General features: G+C 42.4%; 1 protein-coding gene across 1 annotated transcript in view; it reads left to right on the forward strand.

Moving 5' to 3' along the window:
• The window catches only part of LOC102860309 (chromosome unknown open reading frame, human C16orf78), a 24,077-nt gene extending 4,373 nt beyond the window's left edge, over positions 1-19,704 (forward strand). Inside the window, exons 2-4 of the mRNA XM_006882578.1 lie at positions 5,975-6,101; positions 18,666-18,918; positions 19,557-19,704. Coding sequence (XP_006882640.1) covers positions 5,975-6,101; positions 18,666-18,918; positions 19,557-19,704 — 528 coding nt within the window. The remainder of the gene's footprint in view (positions 1-5,974; positions 6,102-18,665; positions 18,919-19,556) is intronic.
• The last annotated feature ends 5,398 nt before the right edge of the window (positions 19,705-25,102 follow it).

Consider the following 25,102-nt stretch of genomic DNA (forward strand, 5'->3'; position numbering starts at 1 on the left):
TGAAGATTATAGTATCAAGATTGGAGAAAGACTCATCAACAACGTGCATTAGGCAGAGGATGCAACTTTGCTGAAAGTGAGCGGGAATTGAAGCACTTCTGCAGAAGATCAAACACTACAGCCTTCTATATGGAGTACATCTCAAGATCAAGAAACCAAAAATTCTCACCTCTGTACCAATAGGCAACATTATGATAAATGGAGAAAAGATTGAAACTGTAAACAACTTCATCTTAATTGGATCCACAATCAACACCCTTCGTACCAGCAGTTGGAAGATGAGGAGACATATTGCTCTGGGAAAGTCAGCAGTAGGGAAACCTCTCCAAATTATTGAGGAGCAATGATATCAGTTTGAGGACTAAGGTGTACCTGATGGAGGCAATGGTCTTTTCAATCATTACCTATGAACTTGAGATCTGGACAACGAATAAGGTTGACAGAAGAATTGATGCCTTAATTTGTGTTGTTAGGGAAGAGTACCAAGTTTTCCATGGATTGCCAAAAGAACAGATACATCTTGGAGAAGGTGCAATGCAACCACAGTGCTCTTTGGAGACAAAGGTGCCACAGCTTCACCTCATACACTTTAGGGTTGTTGTTAGAAGAAGCTACTCCTCTGAGAAAGACATCATGCTTGGAAAGGTGGAGGGTCAGCAAAAGAGAGGAAAACCCTCAACCGGATGAATTGATATGGTACCATGGCTGCTGCAATAGGCTTGAGTATGTCAGAAATGCTGAAGATGCCACAGGACAGAACATGGTGAAGAAGTATTGTTCACAGGGTTGCTACAAATTGTACTCAGAGCACCTGTCAACAACAACAACATGTGCCGTTGAGTTGGGATTGACTCAGAGCTGACCTTCCAGTGAGTTTTCAGAGACTGTAAATCACTGAAGAGGAGATCGTCCATCTTCCTCCCACAGAGCAGCTGGTGGATTCAAACCATGTGCCTTTGGGTTGGCAGCACAATTCCTTACTACTAGGTCACCAGACCTCTCACATTTTAGAAGTCCAAATTCAGAGTGCTGTCTCTAGGTGAAAACTGTCTGTTAGCTCTAGGGGAAAATCATGTCTCGGTTTCTGTAGTTTCAAGCATTCCTCGGTTCTTTCTCAATGTTCATATTGTGTATCTTCTTACCCCATTTGTGTTTGTGTATCTGTGTCTCACGAGCCCTGGTGGCACCCTGTGCTAAACTAAAACTATTTGACCTATTCAGTGTCTCCATTGGAGGAAGAGTGGCAATCCTATAAATAATTGTTGTTATTATTTGTGTTGTTGTTAAATGCCATTGAGTTGATTCCAACTCATAGTGACGCTGTATACAACAAGGTGAAACACAGCACAGACTTGGACCATTCTCCAAATTTTTACCATGTTTGATATTGCTGCAGATATTGCCAATGTATTGGAAAGGTGGAGGGTCAGACCCTTATTGAGGATCTTCCTCTTTTCCCCTTACTGGTCTTGTTCCAATTATTACATCTGTCTCCAGGAACTGGTCCCTCCTTATAGAACGTATCACAGTCCTCATTTCCAACAAGCTTTCCAACTGTATGTCTCCCAGAACTTGTTTATTCATTTTTCTATAAGAAAAGAGCACAGACTAGAAAACTCTGTGGGGAATTTCTACTCAACATGAAGTCATCTTTATAGCACCCAACAACATCTATGTGCCTGTGCTGTCCATTAGGGAGCATCCTACTAATATAGTCTCATTAACATGTTGTTGTCGTTGTTATGTGCCATCGAGTCACTTGCAACTCATAGCAATCCTATGTACAACAGCCCTAAACTCTGCTCTGTCCTGTGCCAGTCGCACTGCCTCTGACACTCCCATCCCGAATACCCCAGTCACTGAATCAATCCACCTCACAGAGGGTCTTCCCCTCCTGCGCTGTCTTTCCACCCTCCCAAGCATGATGTCCCTCTCCAAGGGCCAGTCCCTCCTTATAACATGTCCCAAGTATGTCAGACGAAGCCTCAGAATCCAAGCCTCCAAGGAGCAGCCCAGTTTAACCCTCTCCAGGATGAATCTATTTGGTTTCCCAGCCATCCATGGTACCCTCAATACTCTTCTCCAGCACCACAGCTCAAAGGCGTTAATTCTCCTTCTATCCTTCTTAGTCATTGTTCAATTCTCTGATGCATAACAAGTGATAGCAAAGACCATAGTCTGTACCAGATGCACCTTAGTCTCCAGAGATACACCATTGCTCTTCAGTACTTTGGAGAGGTCCCAAACAGTAGACTTTCCCATCACAATACGTCTTTTAATTTCCTGGCTACTTGTGCCAAGAATGTTGGCTGTGGAGCCAAGCAAACTAAAGCTGTGAACAATCTCAATCTCTTCACCATCCATCCTGATGCTGTCAATTGGTCCAGTGGTGAGAATCTTTGTCTTCTTGACACTGAGCCTAAATTCATATTGGAGACTACAGTTTTTGACCCTCTATAGCAAGCGCTTCAGGTCCTCCTCAGTTTCAGCAAGCAGTGTTGTGTAATCTGCATAACGCAGATTGTTGATACTTATTAACATAAGAAAGAAAATATTCTTTGCAAATTAAGATTATATCCACAGGTGTGCCAAGCCGAACCTGTTGTCATGGAGCCAATTCCAGCTCATGTTAGTGCCATATATTAAATAGTAGAACTGATCTGTAGAGTGTTCTTGATTGTCTTTACGGAAGCACATGTGCTGCTGGGTAGATGTGAACTCCCAGACTTTAATTTAGTGTTGTTGTTAAGCATCATCAAGTCAAGTACAATGCATAGCAACCCTATGAATAACATGAACCCTGTCCTCTCCTGCACCGTCTTTCTCATTCCCGACATAGTCAAGCACACTGCAATAGACACTTTGTCAATCTATCTCATAGGGGGGTCTTCCTTTCCCTTGCTGACCCTCCACATTTCCAAGCATGATGACCCTTTCCAAGGAATTAACTCTCCAATTACATGTCCAAAATAACATGAGATGACACTTCCCCATCTTTGCCTCCAAGGAACACTTAGGTTAGTAGACAAGCACTATTTGTGTTGTTTAGGGACAATTCCACAGGGAAAGGATTTAGGATTCCAACATATATTCAGCAGAGCACAATTTAACTTATGATAGTGTCCTTGCTGACTCCACTCTGATGCTTAAATGGCATATCAAGGCCCTCCTTCCACCTCATATTATAATTACTAACATTAATGGATGGCATAGTGCTTATGTGTATTAACTTACTTATTCCTCCCAATAATACTAATTAGTAGATCTTATTTGTCATGGATTGAAATGTGGCCTTTCAAAAATAGGTATCTGCTTAACAGGAGCAGGACTCTGTGCTGCGAACCTCCTAGACTCAAGAAGGTAGATGTTAGGATATATGGAGATCACCTAGGAACACCAAGGCCACAGACTTTAAAAGGAGACAAAGACCTCTCAGAACCACAAAGAGCAAAAGCAGAACAGAGAGGCCCAGGTGGACTATGAGGTGGAGAGGGATGGAGGAGGTGTAGGTTTTAGAAGGTCCCTGAGGAAAATTGTGCTTGGGCACAAGGCAAAGGAACAGTGAGGGGACATGAGCATCAGCATGTGACGGGAGCAGGTTTGGAAGGGAAGGTGCTTATTGAGCGGTGCCTTCTTCTTGACTGGTGCCTGGATATCAACCTTTCTCTTTGGGCAGAGGGTGTTCTGAGCCCTCCACGGTGACTGCATGGTTCTCTGCCTTTGTCTTTCCAGAAACATAAAGTCAAGCACGAGGTGGCATTTACTAAAGTAAGCAAACCAGAAGGAAGAAAAGTAAAAGGCATCTTGAAACAGCAGTCTGGAGCAAAACGCCAGGAGGTTGGGCAGGTAACACACAGAGTCCTACTCCTTCCCACTGCCCACCCATTCCATTGTTTACTACGATGCCCGATGCCCCTTTAAGTTCTCTGTTATGTGCAGAGAGAGCACCTGGATTTGGTCCTCCTCCCCCAGTCAAAGAAATGTGCCGGGTAGAAGACAAAAGAAAAATAAGAACACCCTGATTTAGTCATGTTCAGAAATAATCCCAGCACAGGCCAAGCCTTTGTTCTCAGTTAAGAGGTAAGATGAAGAAACAAAAATGAAAGGAAAGATAAGCATAGCTTTATTGGGGAAAAAGTAAATTCCAAAGATACAAAGTTATAAAGGCCAAAATCTCTTTCTCCAAGTGAGATGAGACATTTATAAAGGGCCATTCTGGACCTTCAGACACCTCATTTGATCCCTTGCCCCGTGTTGGCTAAAATGAGTTGCAGCTCTTTCTGCTAGGTTTACCTAATTCTGTCTCAAACAGTCTCTATATTTAAAAAGGGGTGCCTACTTCTCACAGTGTCTGTGGTAAGTCTATAGCTAACAAAACATTGGCCATTTCAACAATCTTCACATGTACAGATGAATGACACTTTGCTCATTATATCGTTCAACCATTAACTGTTTAAAAGATTTTTCTGGCACCCTTCACAGAAACTGAGTCCCCGGAGTAATGTCTTCTTTTGCCCCTCCTTCTGGGCCACACCTGGTAACCACAAATAAACTTTGATTTAGATAAACTTGCCTATTTTGGTATTTTATGTAAATGAGCCATAAGATATCTTTCTATTGTCTTGTTTTATATTTGTTTGTATGCAAAATTCTTAAGTATTGTGTTCCCTTCATATACATAGTGTTTTACACATTCCTTCATTTACATTGTGTTGCATATGATTATTCACAAACATTATGATTTATCCATTTTTGGCTGACTTATTTCACTCTCTGTACTGTGTTTAAGGTTAGTTTTGTTTGTTTTGAAATAGTTGTACTACTACCTATATGAGGAAATAATTCTCTTCATAATTGTTAATAAGAACTGATCTCAGACAATAGTAATAAAGTTGAGAGAGGCATTTGTTTGATCTAGATAATTGTCTCTCCTCTTAATTGCTATTTATCATAACAACCACCTCATTCCAGGACTTAAAGGACACTTTTCTTATTAATGGTTTAGAAATACCATAGACTAAGTTACTTGCTACCTTCCCTAAATTAGTAGACTACTTTGAGCAGTGTCCGATTTATAGAAAAATGATGGGGGAAGGACAGCCCAATCCCACATTTCTTCTCCTGTTAATGTGATGCGCTCTTGCTGTAGGGTTCACTGTAAATTGTGAACTTGCTTTTTTATTTAAGGCTCTAAAATCCACCCCTACCCCACATTAACATTCAAATGAATCACATTCCCTCAGCTCCCAACAAACTTCCTCACCCTAGAAAAGAATAGCATCCCTGGGGGAATTTCTGTCTTTGCAGATGCTAGGTCTTAACTGCTTACCTGTCTCCCACCAAGCTCTTCAGGAATACCATAGGTGAGATGAGAAAGCCAATGAGCTCCTCTGCAGTCATTCATACAGCTGACAGGGCTGCGTGTTCCCATGACTCCTCAGTGGGGTTCCCTCTCAGCTATCTGGGAAATCAAAGTAAGGGCTTATTAGGCAAGCACCCAAGTGGAGTTCCTGCTCACCTCTGCTCCTCCTTTATCCCTTTGCCAGGCCCTTCAGCATCCCTTTAAAATTGCCATCTAGCCTTCTGGCACAGTGTGCAGTATCCTGGACTGCTAACCAAAAGGTCTGTGGTTCAAATTCACCAGCTGCTTTGTAGGAAGAAGTGAGGCAGACTCCTCTCATAAAGATCTGCAGCCCCCAAAACCCACTGGATAGTTGCTATGTGTCAGAATGGCAGGAAATGTAGGGAGAGTACAGGAGACCATGGGTAGTGCAATGGTTAGCACCAAAAGAATGAAGGGTTCCGTTCACTTTAAGGATCCTTGGTGTGGTGGTCTACTTAAAAATGTATCAGCCTCTGAAATGGGGGAGTTATCAGTTATAGTTCCTCCAATAACAACTGGTTGGCTAGGGCAGAGAAAACCAAGCCAGATGCGCTCTCCCAAGGCTTAACTTCTTTTGTGCTTCCCTCCAAGACTTCACAAGGCCACAGGAAAGAAAGTGACACCCTCACGTACCACAAGCTCTTTGGCGTGAAGCAGAAAGAAAAACGCCTCAGCGTTGTTCCGGGCAACTACAGAAAGGACAGTGCCAAGAAATCTGGTAAGGGGTGTGCCCTGGCCCTGGAAGCCATTGGCTTGCAGACTCACAGTCCTCTAGGGCATTCAGAAAGCTCGCACCACCGCTGAGAGAGCAGCATTCAAATCACCCAACTACTTAGGGGCTTCTTAGGGATCACATCAAGGGAGGAGGGATACTCTCGGACAGGAAGTAGGTGAATGCCAAAGCTCCACTCAGCACAGGCAGTCAGCGTGGTGTGCCCCAGGCTCCTGGGCCATTCCAGTGGAATGCAATTCTATGTGGTTTCAGATCATCTAATGAATTCGATTCTGTTTGAATGTCAGTTACAGAAGGTTCTCAGCCTCTTGGTATTACACTTTCCTGCAGATGCTCAGATATACGAAAGGGCAGGTTAAGTTATGACAGAGACCTAGTTCCCAAGGCTTCCTGGGTTTGTATCCTGGCTTTGCCACGCTATAACAACTTCACACGGTATAACTCTGCCAAGGACATCAGTCTCTAAGGAATAGATTCCTCTTGCTTTTAAATGGGTGGTGACATTCCCTGGCTCCCAGTGAAGACGTGGAGCTTCTGCAGCACCGACAGCAAGTGTGTTAGTCTCTGCTGCCACAGGATCAAAGTCCTCAGGACTAGCAAGTTCTCTCTGGGATAGGTGGCCACAGACAGACACACAAATGCTTCTCATTGTTATTGTTAGGCACTGTCTACTCATAGCTGACCCTCCAACGGGTTTTCATAAGCAGTTTAATCGCATGGGAGGAGATGGCCCATCATTCTCACACAGAGCAGGTGGTAGATTCAAATCATGAGCCTTTGCATCGGCAGGGCAGCTCCAACCACTGAGCCACCAGGTGGGCATCAGGTTTATTCAGGAACGAGAGAAAGACACACAAGTAAACACAGTACACTGTCAAAGAATTACACAGTGGATCCCCTCTTGTGAAAAAGAATCAGGGTCCAGAGGCTGAACACTGATAGTTCTGTGGTCTTCTGTCTTATCTTAACTGGTTTACTTTTCCATTTAGTGTTGGCTTGGTTTGTGGTTGCTTTTCTGTTGGGTGGTTAAGGGCAACTCCTGCTTTTATGGTGAATGATCCCCATGTTTTTTCAGGGTCTTAAGGTCATGATAATAGCTGTGCTTTCCTCAAGTCGTGATGTCTCAGGGATCAGGCACAAAGCTGTGGAATGGGTGGGAAGTTCGCCCAAAGCTGGTGGTGGTGGTGGTTACCAACCCTTGTAATTCTGTTCCCTCCTCCTCCTCCTTCCATCCTTTTGTCAAGTTCTCTTTGTTCTCTCTGACCTCAACAGGAGGAGATGCTCCTTCACTGCTAGAAAATTACTAAAGCCCTTTTCTAAGACTCTCTGCTGGACTGTGCCACGGCTTTGGGAAAACAGCTTTATTGGGCCCAGCCTCTGGGGACAGAGTGTTCCGTAAATGAAAAATCTAGATAAGATCCCAATTATGCCAAGTTAAGAAGGAACAAGCACTTGATGTCAGATTTTGTTAGAAAATTGTCCTACCTACCTACCAAAAGCTGTTTTCCCCCCTTTGCACTTAATATGCCAAATACACCAAAATCAGTGTAACGTGTGTGTGTGTGTGTGTGTGTGTGTATGTATGTATGAGAGAGAGAGACTCTGAAAGTTTTCATTATAAAAGGAAGAAGAAAGATGAGAGGACAGAAGGGAAGAATGAGAAAGGAAGGAAAAAGGAAGAGGGAGAAAAAGGAAGAAAGAGCCCTACAGGGAGCAGTTTCTGAGCTGGCTCTACTCAGTGGTTCTTCTGATTCCAGGTACTTTTTCAGAGCCCCTAGCTGCCTGCTGGCCCAAATCCTCTTGCTAAGGCAGGAGCCCCTGCTAGGCATCTTATCATTCACTTCTTACTAAATCCTGCACCCCTGACCCCCATCTCAGCTCCAGAGGAAAGAACCAGTGGAAGTGCCAGAGTCCCAGGGTTAACTGGACCACTGGGTATTTAAGCCAGCAGAGGACCAGCCCCCACTTTAGTGTACCTGGTGTCTGGGTTCCAGACAGCATGCGGACAGAGCAGGAGAGCGGGGTGTGAGGGGTGGGGTGGGGTGGGGCTGCAGGGTGGACCAGGAGAAGCTGTAAGTGCGCATCCACCAGGGTATATACACCTTCTCACTTGGCCTAGTCCAGCTGCCTGTGTGAGGCATGAGGAACCGAACTATCTGCAGGTCTCAGAAAAGGAACCTCTGTGCCAGAGTCCCATAGAGTTGGCTCAAAATGCAGTGTAAATGGGGGCTGGGGGCAGGGAATGGAACTGGCAACATTTAAAGAAAATGTAAAACTCTGTAATCTACCCATGCGAATTTCTTCTTTTTGATAAATGTAAAAGATGCTAACATTCAGGTCAACTTTGTGAAGGGTATTACTATCTTTGCAACTTTTCTGTAAATCTAAAATTATTCCTTTTTAAAAAAACTACAACCAGATTGGCATATGCTCTATAGGAAGTCTCATCCTTTTCTTGAGTTTTCTGATATTCTCAGTGTTTTCTCTCTGGCTCCAAAGTCCTGGTCCTGCTGGCTTCTTGAACTCAGCAGATCTCACTGTAAATGTTTGTTCTCTCTTCCGCCTGCTCCACACCAACCCAGACACAGCCTCATCTCCTACCCCAAGCCTCTCCTACAAGGCTATTGTGTATTAAGTTGACTTTACTGAAAGTTTGGGCAACAGAAGAAAGAATTCTATTACAGATTCAGACATCAAACAGAAGTCCTGTTTCAAGAATCTCTATTTTCTCTTTCTCTCTTACAGCGATGTGACTGTAGTGATGGCACATCTTTCTCTAGTGTGAGATTCCACAAGAACTGATTCTTCATCTGTGGTTGCTCCCCATTTGCTCCCCTTTCTTACTAACCCAAATGTAGGTAACAGACGTTTTCATGTTTTAAGGGATGGGGGTACTTCTAAAAGCCTTATATGTATTCTTTTATAGAATCTTTGCAACAAGCATATGAAGCTGCTATTGCTATTGCTATCGCCTGTTTTGCTAGTTAAGGAAATTGGGGCTCATAAAAGGGACCTTCTCCAAAGCCATTTGGACAGAAATTAGCAGAATTGAGAAGTGGACCCACATCACACTGATGCCATAGTTCTTGCTCTTTACCATTATTCTTTAGTCGAATAGGTATGTTCATTCTGCTACTATAGTCACTCATCCAGACTCCATCAATGATTTCTTTTTTTTTTATTTTTATTTTATATTAATTTGCATGCAAAATTTGTATACATTGTGTTTCACACTTTCCTTTATTCACATTGTGTTTCATACAATCATCTCCATATATTGTTTTTGAAAATTGATCCACCATTACCCCATGTTTTCAGGTCCCCGCCAGATATTTCCCATTTCCTTGACACCCCCACACACACTCCACTCAAGTTGTGTGGCTCTATGATTTCTCCCCAACCATCCTTAACTCTCTGATCCCACTTCTTCCCCTCTTGCATTTCCATACATGTTTTATTAGTTATACTTCTACTTTTACAATAATTGTTTTACACACTATTTGTCCTTATGCCACTGAGTTACTTCATTTGGCATAATGTTCTCCCATCTCTTCCTAGTTATATAGTAATTTTCAAAATCATTGCTCCCGAGTGCTGTATAGTATTCCATTGAGTGAATGTACCACAATTTCTCAATCCAGTCAACTGCTGTTGGACTTTTGGGCTGTTTCCATGTTTTGCGATTGTGAATAACACTGTTCTGAACATTGGTGTACAAATATCCATTTGTGTCACAGTTCTAAATTTCTCAGGTATATTTCTAGCAGTAGAATAGCTGGGTTATACGGAATTTCTATGTTCAGCTTTTTGTGGAAACACCATACTGTCTTCCGGAGTGGTACCATTTTACAATCCCATCAATGGTGTATGAGAGTTTCTATCTCTCCACATCCTCTCCAACACTGACTGCTTGCTGTCCTGTTAAACTTTGCCACTGCTCCTGGAGTGAGAAGCTATCTCATTGTGGTTTTGTTTTGCATCTTTCTACTTGCCAGTTATTTAAAGCATTTCTTCATGTGCCTATTGGCCATCCAAATTTCTTGCTCTGTAAAGAAGACTTTCATGTATTTTGCCCATTTTGTAACTGGGTTCTCAGTCTTTTCTTCTTATTTTGTTTTGTTTATGAAACCCCATGGTATTCTGCAAATTTCTGTTTTGAGATCCTTGTCTGAGATGGTATTGCCAAATGGCTTTTTCCAAGTCTGCAGGTTTTATTTTCATGCTGTTGGAAAATTTTTTATGCACACAGGGATTTCATTTTTAGAAAGTGTCTTTCACCAATTTTATCCTCTCCTGGTTGTGTATTTCTGGCTATATTTGTCAGCCTTTTTATACCATAGGCTAGGCTTTCTAAACTTCGTCCCAATTGGTCTTTTATGATCTTTATGGTTTGGGGCTTTGCTCCTATGCCTTTGATCCACCTTGAGTTGATTTTTACGTATGGTGTGAGATGTAGATCCTGTTTCAGCTGTCTGCAGGTAGCAGTCCAGTTTTTCCAGCACTAGACTACAATTCCAAAGGCAAGCAGTTCAAATCCACTAGCTACTCTGTAAGAGGAAGATGGGCAATCTCCTTCTGCACCTCAGAAAACCCATTGAAGGGTCAACTATGGGTCAGTTCTGGCTCGATGGTGCAGAGCTGTTTTAAAGCAATACAACCAGTGACCACTGGAGACAGTGACTGGTTCAGTACAAGTCCTACAGGTGCTCGGAAGTAGCAAAGAACCATCTGAGCATCTAGGGTGTGGCATGTAGAACTGAGGGACACTTTCTTTGCTGGATGACTTGATGCTAGGTGCTTGCTGTATAGAGGTAACTCATGGTTGCTGTGATGCTGAACACTGTGACACGGATGTGCCAAAAGTGATAATGGTTACCCATGGTGGACAGTGTTTGGTGGAGCTTCCTGATTAAAACAAGCTTGGAAGCAGGAGTGGCACCCAGTTCCAAAACAGCTTACCTCCGCAAACTCTATGAACATGGAGAAACAACGGAAGTTATGCAAGTGTTCATGTCTTTGGTTCATAGGGTTGCTATGAGTTTTCTATGACTTGATGGCACCAAACAACAACAACAACAGGTGCTGCTGAGTCAGTTTTGACTAATAGTAACCCCATGTGACACAGAACTGCCTTATAGGGTTTTCTAGGCTATAATTTCTGTGGGGCCGTTTTGCCAGGGCTTACTTTTATAATGTTGCTGGGTGGGTTTGACCCCATAAGTTTTGGTTAACAATTGAATGTTCAATCATTTGTGCCACAGGGGCTCTTAGCAAGCACTGGGAGAGGGAGTCAATCTCCTAGGAAAGAGGAATCGGTTAAGGAGCAAGGTATCTCCAGGAGGAAAGAAGTGTGAAGCCAAAAGCCCTGTTCTAGGCCACTACCTCTAGTTCCCCCACTCTCTCTCTCTCTGGGCCTCCAGATAATTGGTATCATTGAGATTCTCTCTCTGCCTCAAGTTCCTTGTGGTGAAGTAAGGTCTTTCCACTCTAGAGTGTTATGGGTCTGTGTGACCCACAAGTAAGGGTCAATGACCCAAATGGGGAATGACCCAAGGGCATGTGGGAACATTTGCTGCTACTTCCAGGACTGGAACGTGACAACACAGAGGAAAGGGGGAGAGAGAACACCAGACTGTGCAGTCACAATTGACTCCACACTCCCAGGCTTTCAGTGTGTAACGAACACAAAATTAAAATTTGCATTTGGCTGCAACAAATATTTGACAACAAATAATATCTACAAAGCAGTTCCAGAGTGCTGGAAGAACTTTTAACTAGAACGTAAACTTAGAATGAAAACAAATTTCCATCTCAGAGGTGAGAAAATTGAGGCAATCAGAAGAAATAACCCTTCTTAGGACACGTAGCCGACAAAGCATAGACTTTGAGCCTGGTAGGTCTGATGACAGCCCAACCTCTTACCTGCAGGATATATCTATTATTCTCCTAATAGGTCACTGCCCCACTCTCCTGCTCCACCCCATAATCTGGGCCAGGCAGAAGGTGTGGAAATGGAATCTGAACTGGATCTCAGGGCTTGTGAATGATTGATATAATGATCGGTAATTCTCCTTAGCTACAGAATTCCCAAAGCTAATAGAAACGATGGTAATGACATGAACATGCTTTTTCAAAACAGGTCATTTGGGCTTTGTCATCTCACTTTATCTTCACACAAGCTTCCACTCACTCCGCTTAAAGCACTGAAATACCATCCCACTCACTGTCCCCACTCTCACAGTGCCATGTCCAGGAGACAGCAGCCTGTTGCCACATCAGTATCAGGGGTCTCTCCTACCTGAAATTCTCTCATTCCTGCTTGTCTCTTGCTTCTCTCACCATTCCTGCTCACACATGTGGTTGACTCCTTGTTCTCCTTCCAGAATATTCTCTAGGGGACCCAGCCCAGATGCAAGTCAACAAGAGAAACCAAGTGGTTAAGCTGTTCTCTATAGTCTTGGTGTATTTCACTTCACTTCCATAGTCAGAGGATGAAAATGAATCCTTTTCATAGACTTGTTTTCCCTACTCTGTCAGCTTCTCGTAAGGTTTTCCACTCCAACCCCTTTGTTGGTCTCCTACTTAAAATGTAGTGATTGATTTAGGGTTTACAGTGGACACTTTTATATTCAAGTAATACGTCATCACTTCACAAAAAGCAGAAGAAAATTTACAAGTGTGTATTTCCATTTTCTCTCATGCCCCCATTGTCACTTTACATTATAATTCTCCATATGTCATGAGCCCTACAATACAGTCATTATTTTTGCTTTAAATAATTACAAACATGTTTTTCTTTTTAGTCACATACTTAACATGTCTAGTGCTCTCTATTCCTTTGTGCAGAACCAGATTTCTATCAGCTGTCATTTGCATTCTCCCTCAAGGTCTTTCTTGAGCATTTCTTATGGTATGGGTTTGCTGGTAATAAATTCTTGCGGCTTTCATATATTTGGAAAAAAGGCTTTATTTCATCTAGTGTAACATTCTAGGTTGGCAAGCTTTTTCCTCATTGTACTTTGCACTGTCTTTTCACTTGCCTTGTTTATTATGAGAAGTTATTCTCTTTATGTTTGTTCCTCTATAACTTCTTTTTACTTTGGCAGTTTTTAAGATTTCTCTTGTTGTTGTCCTTGTTGTTGTTGTCCTTGTTGTCAGGTGGCGTCAAGTCGAGTATGATTCACAAGTGACCCTATGGACAGTCAACCTGAACCCCACCCCGTCCTGTGTCACTCTGACTCACTAGAGCCCATTGCTGAAGTCACTGTGTCAATCTATCTCATTGGGGGGGGGGGTCTTCCTTTGCTTTTTTCTTTGGTAGTGGTTTTAATTAATTTGATTGTGATATACTTCGATGTAATTCCACTCATGGTTCTACTTTTTTGTGTGTGTATGGTTTAAATTTGTGGAGCTTCTTCAGTCTATAGTTTTAATGCAATTTGAAATAATTAGAGGCATTATTATTTTCACATTTTACTTCAGTTTTCCATTATTTCTCCTCTCTTCAGCAACCTCAGTACAGATACTTGAATTTCCAAATTCTCTATTTTTCCAAGTCTTTTATCTGTTTCAACTTGTACCATTTTTATTGCCCTCTTCATGTTGACTAGTCTTTTATGCCATGCTTGCTGTAATGTTAATCCCATCCAGTGATTTTTCATTTCAAACATTCTAGTTTTCATCTCCAGATGACAATTTAATTGAGAACTTGCTCCACGTTGTGGGTGAAGACAACGGGTAAAGGAAATGGGAAAGAGCCATTGGGGACCTGGAAAGACAGGGTAATGGTGGGCACAGTCCAACGGTGATTAACTTTATAAAACATAATGAACGGGAATGACTATATGAAGCACAATGTGAATAATGTGAAAGCAAACCAATATAAAAAATTGGAAGAATCTGTCTGGAAAACAATGTATTCAAAATGTGTGAATAAACTGTTGTTGTCAAGTGCCGTCAATTCGTAGACAACTCATAGCAAACCTATAAACAAAAGACCTGATCACTGTTCATAGAGTTTCCAGAGGTAAGCAATTTTAGAAGTGGATGCCACTCCTGCTTCCAAGCTTGTTTTAATCGGGAAGCTCCACCAAACACTGTCCACCATGGGTAACCATTTTCACATTTGACACATCAATGTCACAGTGTTTGGCTTCACAGCAACCATGAGTTACCTCTATACAGCAATGCACAGACCAGTGCTATACCACGTAGAAGAATGTTTAACAAAAAACAATTTAAACCAGGCCTGAGTGCCACAGATTAAAATCACCCACCTTGGGCTTGGCAGCATGACTTTCTGTCTGCTGGGCCTGTGTGACTCTCTGTTTTGTCATTGTTATTGTTGTTAATAATAATAAAGAAGATGGAAGGAATAAACAATCTTGCTGTATTAAAAAGAATGATCTGACACCAACTCTTCAGGACATAGCAGGTGACCAAAACCAAAGGTAACAAAGGAAGACATTTAAGCTGCACTGAAGGCATTGGTAAAAAATAAGGCCGCAGGAACTGATGGAAGACCAGTTGGCATGTTCTAACAAACATAGGCAGCCCTGGACATGCTCACGAGTTTGTGCTAGGAAATCTGGAAGACAGCTGACTAGAAAAGATCCATATGTTACTAGTTCCAAAAAAAAGAGGTGATACGACAGAATGTGGAAACTATTGGACAATATCATTAATATCATGTGCAGGCAAAATCTTGCTGAAGATTATTTAAAAACAGCTAGAACAGTACATTGACAGAGAAGTGCCAGAAATCCAAGCTGGAAAAGGCCATAATGTTAGATAGATGTTGGCCAAAAGCACAGAATATCAGAAAGATAGTTTACTGACTGTGAAAAGGTATTTGACTATGTAGATCACAACAAATTATGGTTAACATCGAGAAGAATGTGAATTCTAGAACACATAATTGTGCTCCTGAGAAACCTCTACCTAGAACACGAGGCTATTGTCCAAACAGAACAAGGGAACAGTGTACAGTTTAAAATCAAGAAAGGTGTGTGTCAGGGCTGTATCTTTTCTTCATACCTATTTCAATGTGAAAGCTAAAAGGGTCAGATGAGAAGGGCAGCTTTACAAGGAATGTGGCAGCAAGATTGGAGGAAGACTCATCAGCCTGTATTATGCAGATGACAGATTGCTTGCTGAAAGTGAAAAAGATTTAAAGCACTTGCTGTAAAATATTAAAGACTTCAATATGAATTAAATCAGCAGAAGTGGCATCAATTTCCTAAATAGCATGCCTTTGGAAACCCTATGAACTTTTATAACTGTTGATAGTTGTAGAGGGGCTTCAAGCCTTTTGTTCATAGGGTCGCTATGAGTTGTGTTCGACTCAAAGGCAATCAACAACAACACTGAACATCATGAAAATTTAAATCCTGGCTAGTGGGCCAATAGACAATCTTATAATAGACAGAGAAAAGATTGATGCTGCCAGTGATGCCATCTTACTTTTATCCACAATCAACATCCTGGGTACCAACAGATTTGATTTTGAAATCAAAAGATGGGTCACAGTGAGAAAAATCTGCTGTCAGAGACCTTTCCAAAGTGCTGAAGAGTAAAGATGCCAATGTAAAGACTTGGGTGCTCATGGTCTTTTCAATCAATTTCTGTGCATCTGAAAATTACACAATGTGTAAAGATGACAGAAGAAAAGATGGCTTTGGGTTGTGGTGTTGGGAAAGAGTACTGGATATCTCGTGGACTGCCAAACAAACAAGTAAGTCTTGGAGAAAGTGCAACTAGGTTGCTTCTTTGAGAATGTTGTCAGGAGGGTCGAGTCCTTGGAGAAGGGCATCGTGAGTCAGTTTACGAGAGGAATACCCTCAACAATATGAGCTGATACAGTGACTGCAGCAGTGGGCACAAGCATGTCAGAGATGATGAGGATGGCACAGGAAAGGACGAAATCAGATCTGTTGTCCGTAGGGTTGCTATGAGTCCTACTTGACTAAATGACACGTAACAACAACATTCCAGTGAATAAGTAAGACCAAAGAAGACTTACAGTATTGGCCAAGAATATTGGCTATACCACGGGCTGCCCAAAGCATAAATAAACCTGTCTTCAATGAAATACATACAACCTGCTCCTTAGAAGTGCGGGTGAGACTTCAGCCAGCCTACTCTGGCTATGTTAGTATAAGAGAACAGTCCCTGAAGGAAGCCATTCCTGGTGAAATTGAGCATTAAGTGGAAAAGAGGAAGTCTCTTAATTAGTAGATTAATGCCCGGTGACAACAGGCTCAAATGTAGCCTTCACTGTGAAGTTGCAGAGGACCGAGGCGTGTTTTTTTGTTCTGTTGTACAAAGACCACCACACGTCAGAACTCACCTGACATCACGTAGCAGCAGCAGGAGTTAGCTAGAGGGAGAAATAAATCAGCTGTATCTTTATCCTAGTCCATAAAAGACTTGGGACTAAATTTAAGCAGCTAGGGAAAAAAAAAGAAATAATACCATCTCCAAGTTCTAACCTCAGCAGTACTTCGTTCTCTTGTTGTGGTTGCTACTAGCCGTCATGGCAGGTCCACCTCACGGTAACCTTTCCGGATAATGTACACTAAGTGCCATCTCAGCCTCTGCCATTTTCATGATCATTGGTAGGACTGAGGCTACTGTGGCTACTCTTGTCCATCTAACCATTGAAGGGTTCCCTCATTGTTGCTGACTTTTCCTTTACCAGCTATGATTCTCTGTTACAGTCTTCCCAGGTGGCATAACTCAGGTAAACAATCCAGATCTTTACCAGCCTCCTTTTAAAGAAGCATTCAGGTGGTGGTGCTTTTTTTTTTTTTTCCCCTGGCTAGTCCTTTGGGATTCTTTTCCAACACCACGGCTGTGAAACATTAGTGCTTCTTCTGTATTCTGTCTTCATTATCCTGCTTTCAAATGCATAGGAGGCGATTGAAAAGACTATGACTTGGGTCAGGCACGCCTTCATCCTCAAAATAGCATCTTTGCTTTTTAAAATCTAAAGAGGCGTCTTCCCCCCCCCCCATGGTCAAATTTTAATTTGTAAGAGATTATTCTGGAAGCAATGTGGAGAAGAGTTTTGAGGGACTAAGATTGGGAAGTGAGGCCTTAGACTGAGAGGATGGACTGTAGTAGAACAAACGGTAAAAAGACAGGGAAAGTATGAAAGGCATTGGCTCGAAAACATGAGGGGAAGCTTGGCATTGAGTCAAGGAATTTCTTATTCTGAGATTGAAATAGACATTCTGATGCAGGTAGTGTTCTGTCAGTGTGTGTGTGTGTGTGTGTGTGTGTGTGTGTGTGGATTTGAGGTTTGTGTATCCACTTCAGACCTAACAACAACAACAACACATTTGCTTCAGAGAAAATAAATGAGAGCAATCTTGCAAAATGCGTAATTCTTACCTTGATCTGTATTTTCTTTGTGCCTCTTGCAGCCCATTTGCCCAATGAATGGGAGTTTGGTTTTTTGATTGCTGTGCTCACGGACGTTGATTGCCTAGCTAAATAGAGCAAAGCCGTTGGTGGGTTTTTGTTGGTTTTTTTTTTGTTGTTGTTGTTTTTTGTTTGTTTGGGTTTTTTTTAGCTGTTGGTGTTTTTATTTTTTACTCTCACCTCAATGCCACATTCTTCATCCCACCCTCTCCATTTCATTTCAAACATTCGAGCCTTTGCACATACTGTCCCTTCTGCCTGGAATACTCTCATTCCTTCTCCATCTGGCAAACCCGTTAAAGTCCAGCTGAAAGCAATTCTCCTTCTCAAACTGCACTTAGTTTCATTCTTTATGGGTGAACTCTCTCTGGGGGAGGAGAAGTGAAAAGCTTGAGGGAACGAAGGAAGAGAAACCAGGAAGCAGTTACCAAGGTAAGAAAGGAGAGAGGAAAAGATGAGTAAGGCTTCAGCTAATGCTAAAAATCAGGCCTTACTGAGGCCTTGAAAAGACCTTCTGTCTCAAATACTGTGCTGCATTGAAAAACAAGGAACTCAAGCAATATTATTCAAAATGGGTGACCCTGGAGGACGTGATGCTGAGTGAAATATCTCAGTCACAAAAGGACAAATACTACATAGTGCCACTGTTGTAGAATGAGGCTGACATCAGGGTTTGGGTGAGACTGAGAAAAATTGGATAAATTATGTATACTGCATTGAAACAAATGAGAGAGAGAACAGTTTAAAAGCAATATATAATAGGGTATTATGGTTATCACAGGAGTCCAGAATGAAGGTTGCATAGTGGAGTGTACTTGGGGCAGGGGCGGGGGCGGGGGCGGGGGAAGGAGTGTATACCAATGAAGGAATTTTTCTTTTACTTTTCAAAGAGAAGAGCGAACTGGGGGGGTGGCGGGGGAAGAGGGGTGGGCAGGGAGAAAAATGCAATAATGAGTGAATGGAAATCCAAAATCTCTGTAAACGTTCATTAACATTAATAAAATATTTTTTTTTAAAAAAAAGACCTTCTGTCTCAGACCAGTACAGCTTTGAAGCCCGTGCATTAATTCAGCCCTCATCCTCTTTCTGCCTCCCACACACCGCACCTGTACCATCTCATTTCAGAGATAGACATGAAGGATGTGTACGCCATAGAGTCTTCTCACCGGGGAAATGCATACCGTCGGCAGAGCAGTTTAGAACCCACATTCCAGGATGGCTTCTTTTCCCAAAGGAGGAGCACCGTCATGAGAGACTGGATGATCAAAACCCCCGAAAACCCCTATGAGCACAAGCTGAAGTCCCTGATGGAGAAAGGGACAGAGCCCAAAATGGAGAGCATCAAAATGCTGAAGCCAGAGGAGGTGTTGAGCTGCAGGTGAGAGGTCCCAAGGAGACACAAAGGAAGGCACTCTGCCCACAGCTGCCTTTGTCATCCTTGCGCAGGGCCCGTGCTAATCTTCTCTGTATCATCCCAATTTTAGTCTAAGTGCTGCCAAAGCGAGCTCTCCATTGCTGCCTTTGGTTGAGAAAGTTGGGCTGGAACCCGACAATCTGGAAAGGTGGCCTGGAATCATTGACGTTTCTGAGCAATGGCCCTACTTCTGTTGTTTTTTGTTAAGTGCCGTCAAGTCAGACCAACTCATAGTCTCCCGTGGGTTTGCAGAAGTAGCAAATCACATAAGAGCTGATTGCCCAACTTTCTCCCATGAAGCAGCGGTTCATTTGAACCATGTGCCTCTGGGTTGGTGGAGCAAATCCTTGCCACTAAGCCACCAGAGCTCAAGCCACTAGAGACCTCTCCACTCCTTGGCATTCAAAAGAGAAGTCACCAAATTGACTTGCAAGGAGTTACGTCTCTGTGATGTGTCTGTTGTATACAGTCTTTGTTAGCAGCGTAAATATCTGGAAAGCCAGTGCCTTGCAGAATTCCCATATTCCTGGCTGCTAAAAATCTCAGCTCATTTCAGTCGTGGCTTCTCACTCAGCTGACCTCTTCGGCTTTCTCTTATGCAGATACTTGAGACTGTCCAAGAACAACATCAAGACCTTGCTCAAGCTGTGCAAAGATGCAGGGTTGAACGTGGACATCCACCCCCACATGATTGAAGGAGAGATTGATGCTAAAATGGTGTTTTCTAGAAACCCCAGCACAGCCCTTTAAGCAGTCCCTTTTTGTGCTGTCTCAGGCTCCGTCTGTCCTGAGACCCTTGACCCACCAGATGTCATCTCTCACATCCTTCACCCTTTAGACTTGCTGAATCCCTTTGAAGACAGTAGCAATCAATAAACAAACATGGACAGCATGTTATTGTAATGATCCTTAGAGTCGACTATGACTCATGGTCACTATGTACAATAGCTCTGAACCCTGCCCTCTCTTGAGCCAATCTCAATGTCTCTGACATACCTGCTCCCACTGCCGCAGTCACTGTGTCAATCCATCTCGCCCGGGGTCTTCCTCTCCTGCGCTTTCCCTCCACCCTTCCCAGTGTGATGTTCCTCTCCAAGGACTGGTCCCTCCTGGCCACGTGCCCAAAGTATGAGAGATGGCTCTTCACAGTCCTTACCTCCAAGGAGCAACCTGGTTTCAGCTACACAAATCAGAGCCAACTTTTTGAAAGAAATCCCCTTTTATCCTCACCCAAGAGAAAAAGACACCTCCCAAAACCAAAACATTTGTTGCCCTTCTTCAATGGAAAGTCCGAGAAGGAATAAGACATGATGGTGGACAGTCCCCAGAGTGGTCCTCCAGAACAGACAGAGGCTGGAGAGGACACTTGTATCCTAAACCTCACCTCTGTGTGTTCTGGGCAAAGCCTTATGTGGAGCTGATTGGCTTGTGCAGAGGGTGGATAGAACCTCTCCGCATATCAAAACGGAAGGGACACTTTGGGTGCTGACAGCTGCAGGGCTCCTCAAGGGGACCTACTACTTTTCAGAGCCGGTAGGTACCATAGCATCATAAAGCCCAGGAGTTTATTAGTCACCTGAAGAAGCCAAGAGGATAAAGGATTCGCTCAGAGCAGCACAGATGAGGGATGGAAGATCTAGGATGACAACAGGTCCCTGGGTTGTGCACATGGTTTGCATCCAGTTATTAGTATAAATGCTGTTCATTTGAACCCACTCCTTGGCACTACAGAGGAAAGGCCTAATGATATGCCCATATAAAGCCTATATCTGAGTCAGTCCTATGGGGCTCTGTAACCTCTGTGGTGACCAGGGATCAGAACAGACTCGCTAACAGCCAGGTTGAGTATTTGATTTTTGGGATGAGGGCACTGTCTTTGACAGGTGTGCCGCCTTCTTGTCTGATGGAAATGCTGGAAATAACAATCCTACAGGGTTGGTCCTAGACGGTTTTTCTCCACATCCTGGTACAGCTCCAGGTGAGCTTACAAACTCAGACTCTTCTCCTTACTGTCTTCAGACTTTAAGCAAGGAACTTTACTTCTCTTGACCTTTGCTTTCTCCTTTGGGAAATGGGGCTAACTAGTACCTCCTGTGCACAGATGCTGTGAAAAGTAATTCGTTTTCTCATGAAACATGAAGCATAGTCCTTGAAACACCAGAGCTAAAGAGAAGTATGAGCTGTCTGCACAGTCCACAGTCCTCAGGAGGTGTCCTCAAAACTGGGCGTGTTGTTGTAGAACCATATCCTGCTGAAAGCCACTGACACCAACCCTAAGTCCCTTTATAATCAAATCCATTTCTGTAGAGTCACCTTTGACTAATATCAGAGCAGAACTGTGCCCCATAGGGTTCCGGAAGACAGATTATTTCTGGAAGCAGAACACCAGGCCTCTGCTGAGGGACTGCTGCATAGACTCAAGCCACACCAAGCTTTCAGTTAATAGCAAGTGTGTTAACCTTTTGCACCAATACCCAGGGACTCCTTAAGTCCCTTTATGACAAACCCCTGAATCAAATAGTCCACAAATGCAAATGCCCCCTCCACGTTCCAGCTGGGCCAGCACTAATATGATATGGATCTTCATATGTTTTTTATTTGCCACACTCTCCTAGGGATCTAAAGTGACCCCTTGATAGATGAGGAGCTCTCCACTGATCAAGGTGGAACCCTGCAGTCTCCATAACCACCTGGCCCCAAGCCCACTTGAGAGATATAACGACCTTTAAAAGGTGCGCCTAACCCAGGACATGATCTTCACAATTACTTGCTATGCATCAGAGACCTAGACGATGATTAAGGATGATAAAAGAAGAATTGATGCCTTTAAGCTGTGGTGCTGGAGAAGAATACTGAATATACCATGAACTGCTAGGAGAACAAACAGGTTGGTCCTAAAGAGGGTGAAACCAGGCTGCTTTTTGGAAGCAAGGATTCTGAAGCTCTCTCTCACATATGTTGGACATGTTGCCAGGAGGGACTAGTCCTTGGAGAGGGACGTTGTGCTTGGGAGAGTGGAGGGACAGCACAAGAGAGGAAGACTGGATGAGACGAATTAACTCAGTGGCTTGCGTCACGGGAGTAGGTGTGTCAGAGACGATGAAATTGGCTCAGGATAGAGCAGGATTCAGAGATGTTGTACACAGGGTTGTTATGAGTCGGAGTTGACTTGATGTCACATAACAACATCAACCAACCCATCAGTCAACAACCAGAGTATTCATGTGTTCCTCTCAAATACCCACTTATTAACGCCTCCTTTGGGAGACTCTGATTGTATGGTCCGGGGAGTTGCACTGCTAACACAAAGATTCAAATCCTCTAGCAACTTTAATCTACCAATGGCTTTAAGGGGGGGGTGGGACAGGAATGGAATGGGCAATCTCTTCCCACATAATTTACATCTTCTGAAAACCTGCTGGAGGTTCAGCTATGAGTCGGTTCTAGCTTGATGACAATGAGTTTTATTGGAGCCTTCAAAAACAAGAAAGAAATAATTTCTGAACTTCAAGTTTTAGGCAGTTCATTAAACATTAAAACAAGCAATAAGGGAATCTTCTTGGAAAAATTCTCACTCCAGTTTCTGCCACCAGCCTCTATTCCTGCACTCCTAAGTTAGCTTCCATTCAGGAAGACCTTTCTACATTTCTATTCCACCTGTCTCCTGCTGCAATTTGTATCTGTGTTGTACCGCTCTAGCCACTGTGGAACAGAAGTAGCTAATCTCCCTGTTTAAGTAACTATTCAGATTTTCAGTACTGTATCATAAGGTTTGAAATTGCTTTTCAGTTCTCTCAACTTGAGAAAGACAGTGTGTTTTTCTTTTTTTTATTTTCTAACTCCAGTTCCTTGCACATTTTGTTAAACTGCTTTGTCTTCTCAATCTGCCTTTTGAAATCTATTTCTCTCTTTAATCAGAAATCGCTTTCCTTTGTTTTGGCCCCTCTACATTTTACCATAATTTTCAGAGTATATTCTGATATCCATTTTGGTCTTTTCTTTCTCGCCTGTCATTGTAATGACTTTTTACTTTCTTCTTGGATGATATCCTTGAAGGCATCCCATGAATTCATCTGATCTTGGATAATTAGTCATCAGTGCTCTTGAGATGGTTTTCAAATTCAAGTGGTGTATATATTCAACATCATATTTTTATTCTTGTGAACTTGTTTTCATTTTCTTCAACTTCAGTTTGAACTTGAACATGAGTAATTGATTATTTGTTCCACAATCAGCCGCTGGCATTGTTTTGACTGCTGCTATTAAGCTTCTTCATATGCTTTCAGATGCAGTCAGTCTGATACCTGTGTAATCCATCAGGTGAGAACTATGTGCATAGTTGCTGTTTATATTTTCTTTAAAAAGGTATTTATACTTAATAAACTATTTACTGCCCAAAATTATATCCCTCAGTTTCCAGCTTTATTTCTGTCAAGAAATTAATAGTTTTTCAACTACCAGTCCTTCTTTTTTTACCCCAACTTTTGTATTCCAGTCAGCAGTTACTATTTATGCACCTTCATTGAATGCTTGATCTAGATCAGGTTGCAAAAGTTGGCTGTTATTGTTGTTAGGTGCCATTGAGTTGAGTCCGACTCATAGGACCCTATCAACAGCCAAGCTGAACCTTACCCTCTCCCGTGCCATCTTCATCAACTCTAACACACTCGGATCATTTAAGCCACTGTGTCAATCCATATAGTTGGGGATCTTCCTCTCCTCCAGTGACACTCCATCTTTCCAAGCACGATATCACTTTCCAAAGAATAGCCTCTACTAGCTACATGTGCAAAGTATGACAGATGAAACTGCCATCCTTGCCTCCAAGAAGCACTCTAACTGCACCTTTTCCAAGACACACCTGTTTGTTCTTTTGACAGCCCATGGGATATTCAGTGCTCTTCTCCAACATCACAACTCAAATGCCTTAATTCTTCTTCTTCTGTCATTTCTATTCATTGTCCAGCTCTCTGATGCATAGCAAATACTTAAGAACAGCGTGACCTGAATCAGACATACCTAGGTTTTCACACTGACATCATTGCTCTTGAGTATTTTGGAGAGGTCTGTGATGGTCATTCCCAGTGTAGTATGCCTCCTGATTTCCTGACGGCTGGTAACAAGGGTGCTGATTATTGATCCAATCACGATGAAATCATTGACAGCTTCAATTCTTTCTCCATCTATCATAATGCTGACTGTTGGGCCTATGGTGAGGACTTTTGTTTCTTGATGTTGTGATGTCTGGAGGGTTTGATCTTCTGCAGCAAGCATATCATTTCCTCCTCTCTTTCAGCAAGCAAAGTGTGTCATCTGCATAATACAAGCTCTTGATGAGTCTTCCTCCATTCCTGATGCCACATTCTTCTTCATAGAGTCTGGCTTCATGAATTATTTGCTTAGTATACAGATTGAATAAGTATGGAAAAAGGATACAAACCTGACACACACCCTTCTTGATCAATGAAAGTCCTCAATTTTTTTTTTTCATTTTTGGCTTTAGTGATTGGTGCATATATCTGAATAATAGTTGTATTAACAACGCTTACTTATATGCATATGGATACATCCTATCACTCAGCATTATACTTCAGGATAGTTCTTGAAATGTCTTTTTTTACCATGAATGCAACACTATTCTTCCTCAATTTGTCATTCTTAGGATACTATTTCATATGATTGTTGGATCCAGAGTGGCCAGTAGCAGTCTAGCTCAGCTTACTAATGTCTAGGATGTAAATCTTTGTTCCATTTCTTTTTTCAACAACTTCCCATTTTCCTGGATTCATACTTCATACATTCCATGTTCTAATTATTAATGAACACTTGCAGCTGTTTCTACTAATTTTTTAGTGTCTTCCACTCTGAGAGGTTCTACTACAATACTACGTCTAACAATGTTCCTCTGTTATTGGTAGGATTTTTTTTGTTTGGGTGTTTTCTATATATTATTAATAACAAGCATTTATTATGTCTGAAACATAGGATTGTCTTTTTTAATTTTCCTTTTTTCTTCCTCCTCTCCTCATTCTCCTCCTTTTCCTTCTCCTTCCCCTTTCAGACTTTTATATACATTGTACTAGTTATCCTTCTATTTTTACAATAATAGGTCATATGCAGTATTTGTTTTTATGAGACTGAGTTAGTT

Source organism: Elephantulus edwardii, unplaced genomic scaffold (genome assembly GCF_000299155.1).
Source record: "Elephantulus edwardii isolate Elephantulus edwardi_28Jun2011 unplaced genomic scaffold, EleEdw1.0 scaffold00021, whole genome shotgun sequence".
Lineage (NCBI taxonomy): Eukaryota > Metazoa > Chordata > Mammalia > Macroscelidea > Macroscelididae > Elephantulus > Elephantulus edwardii.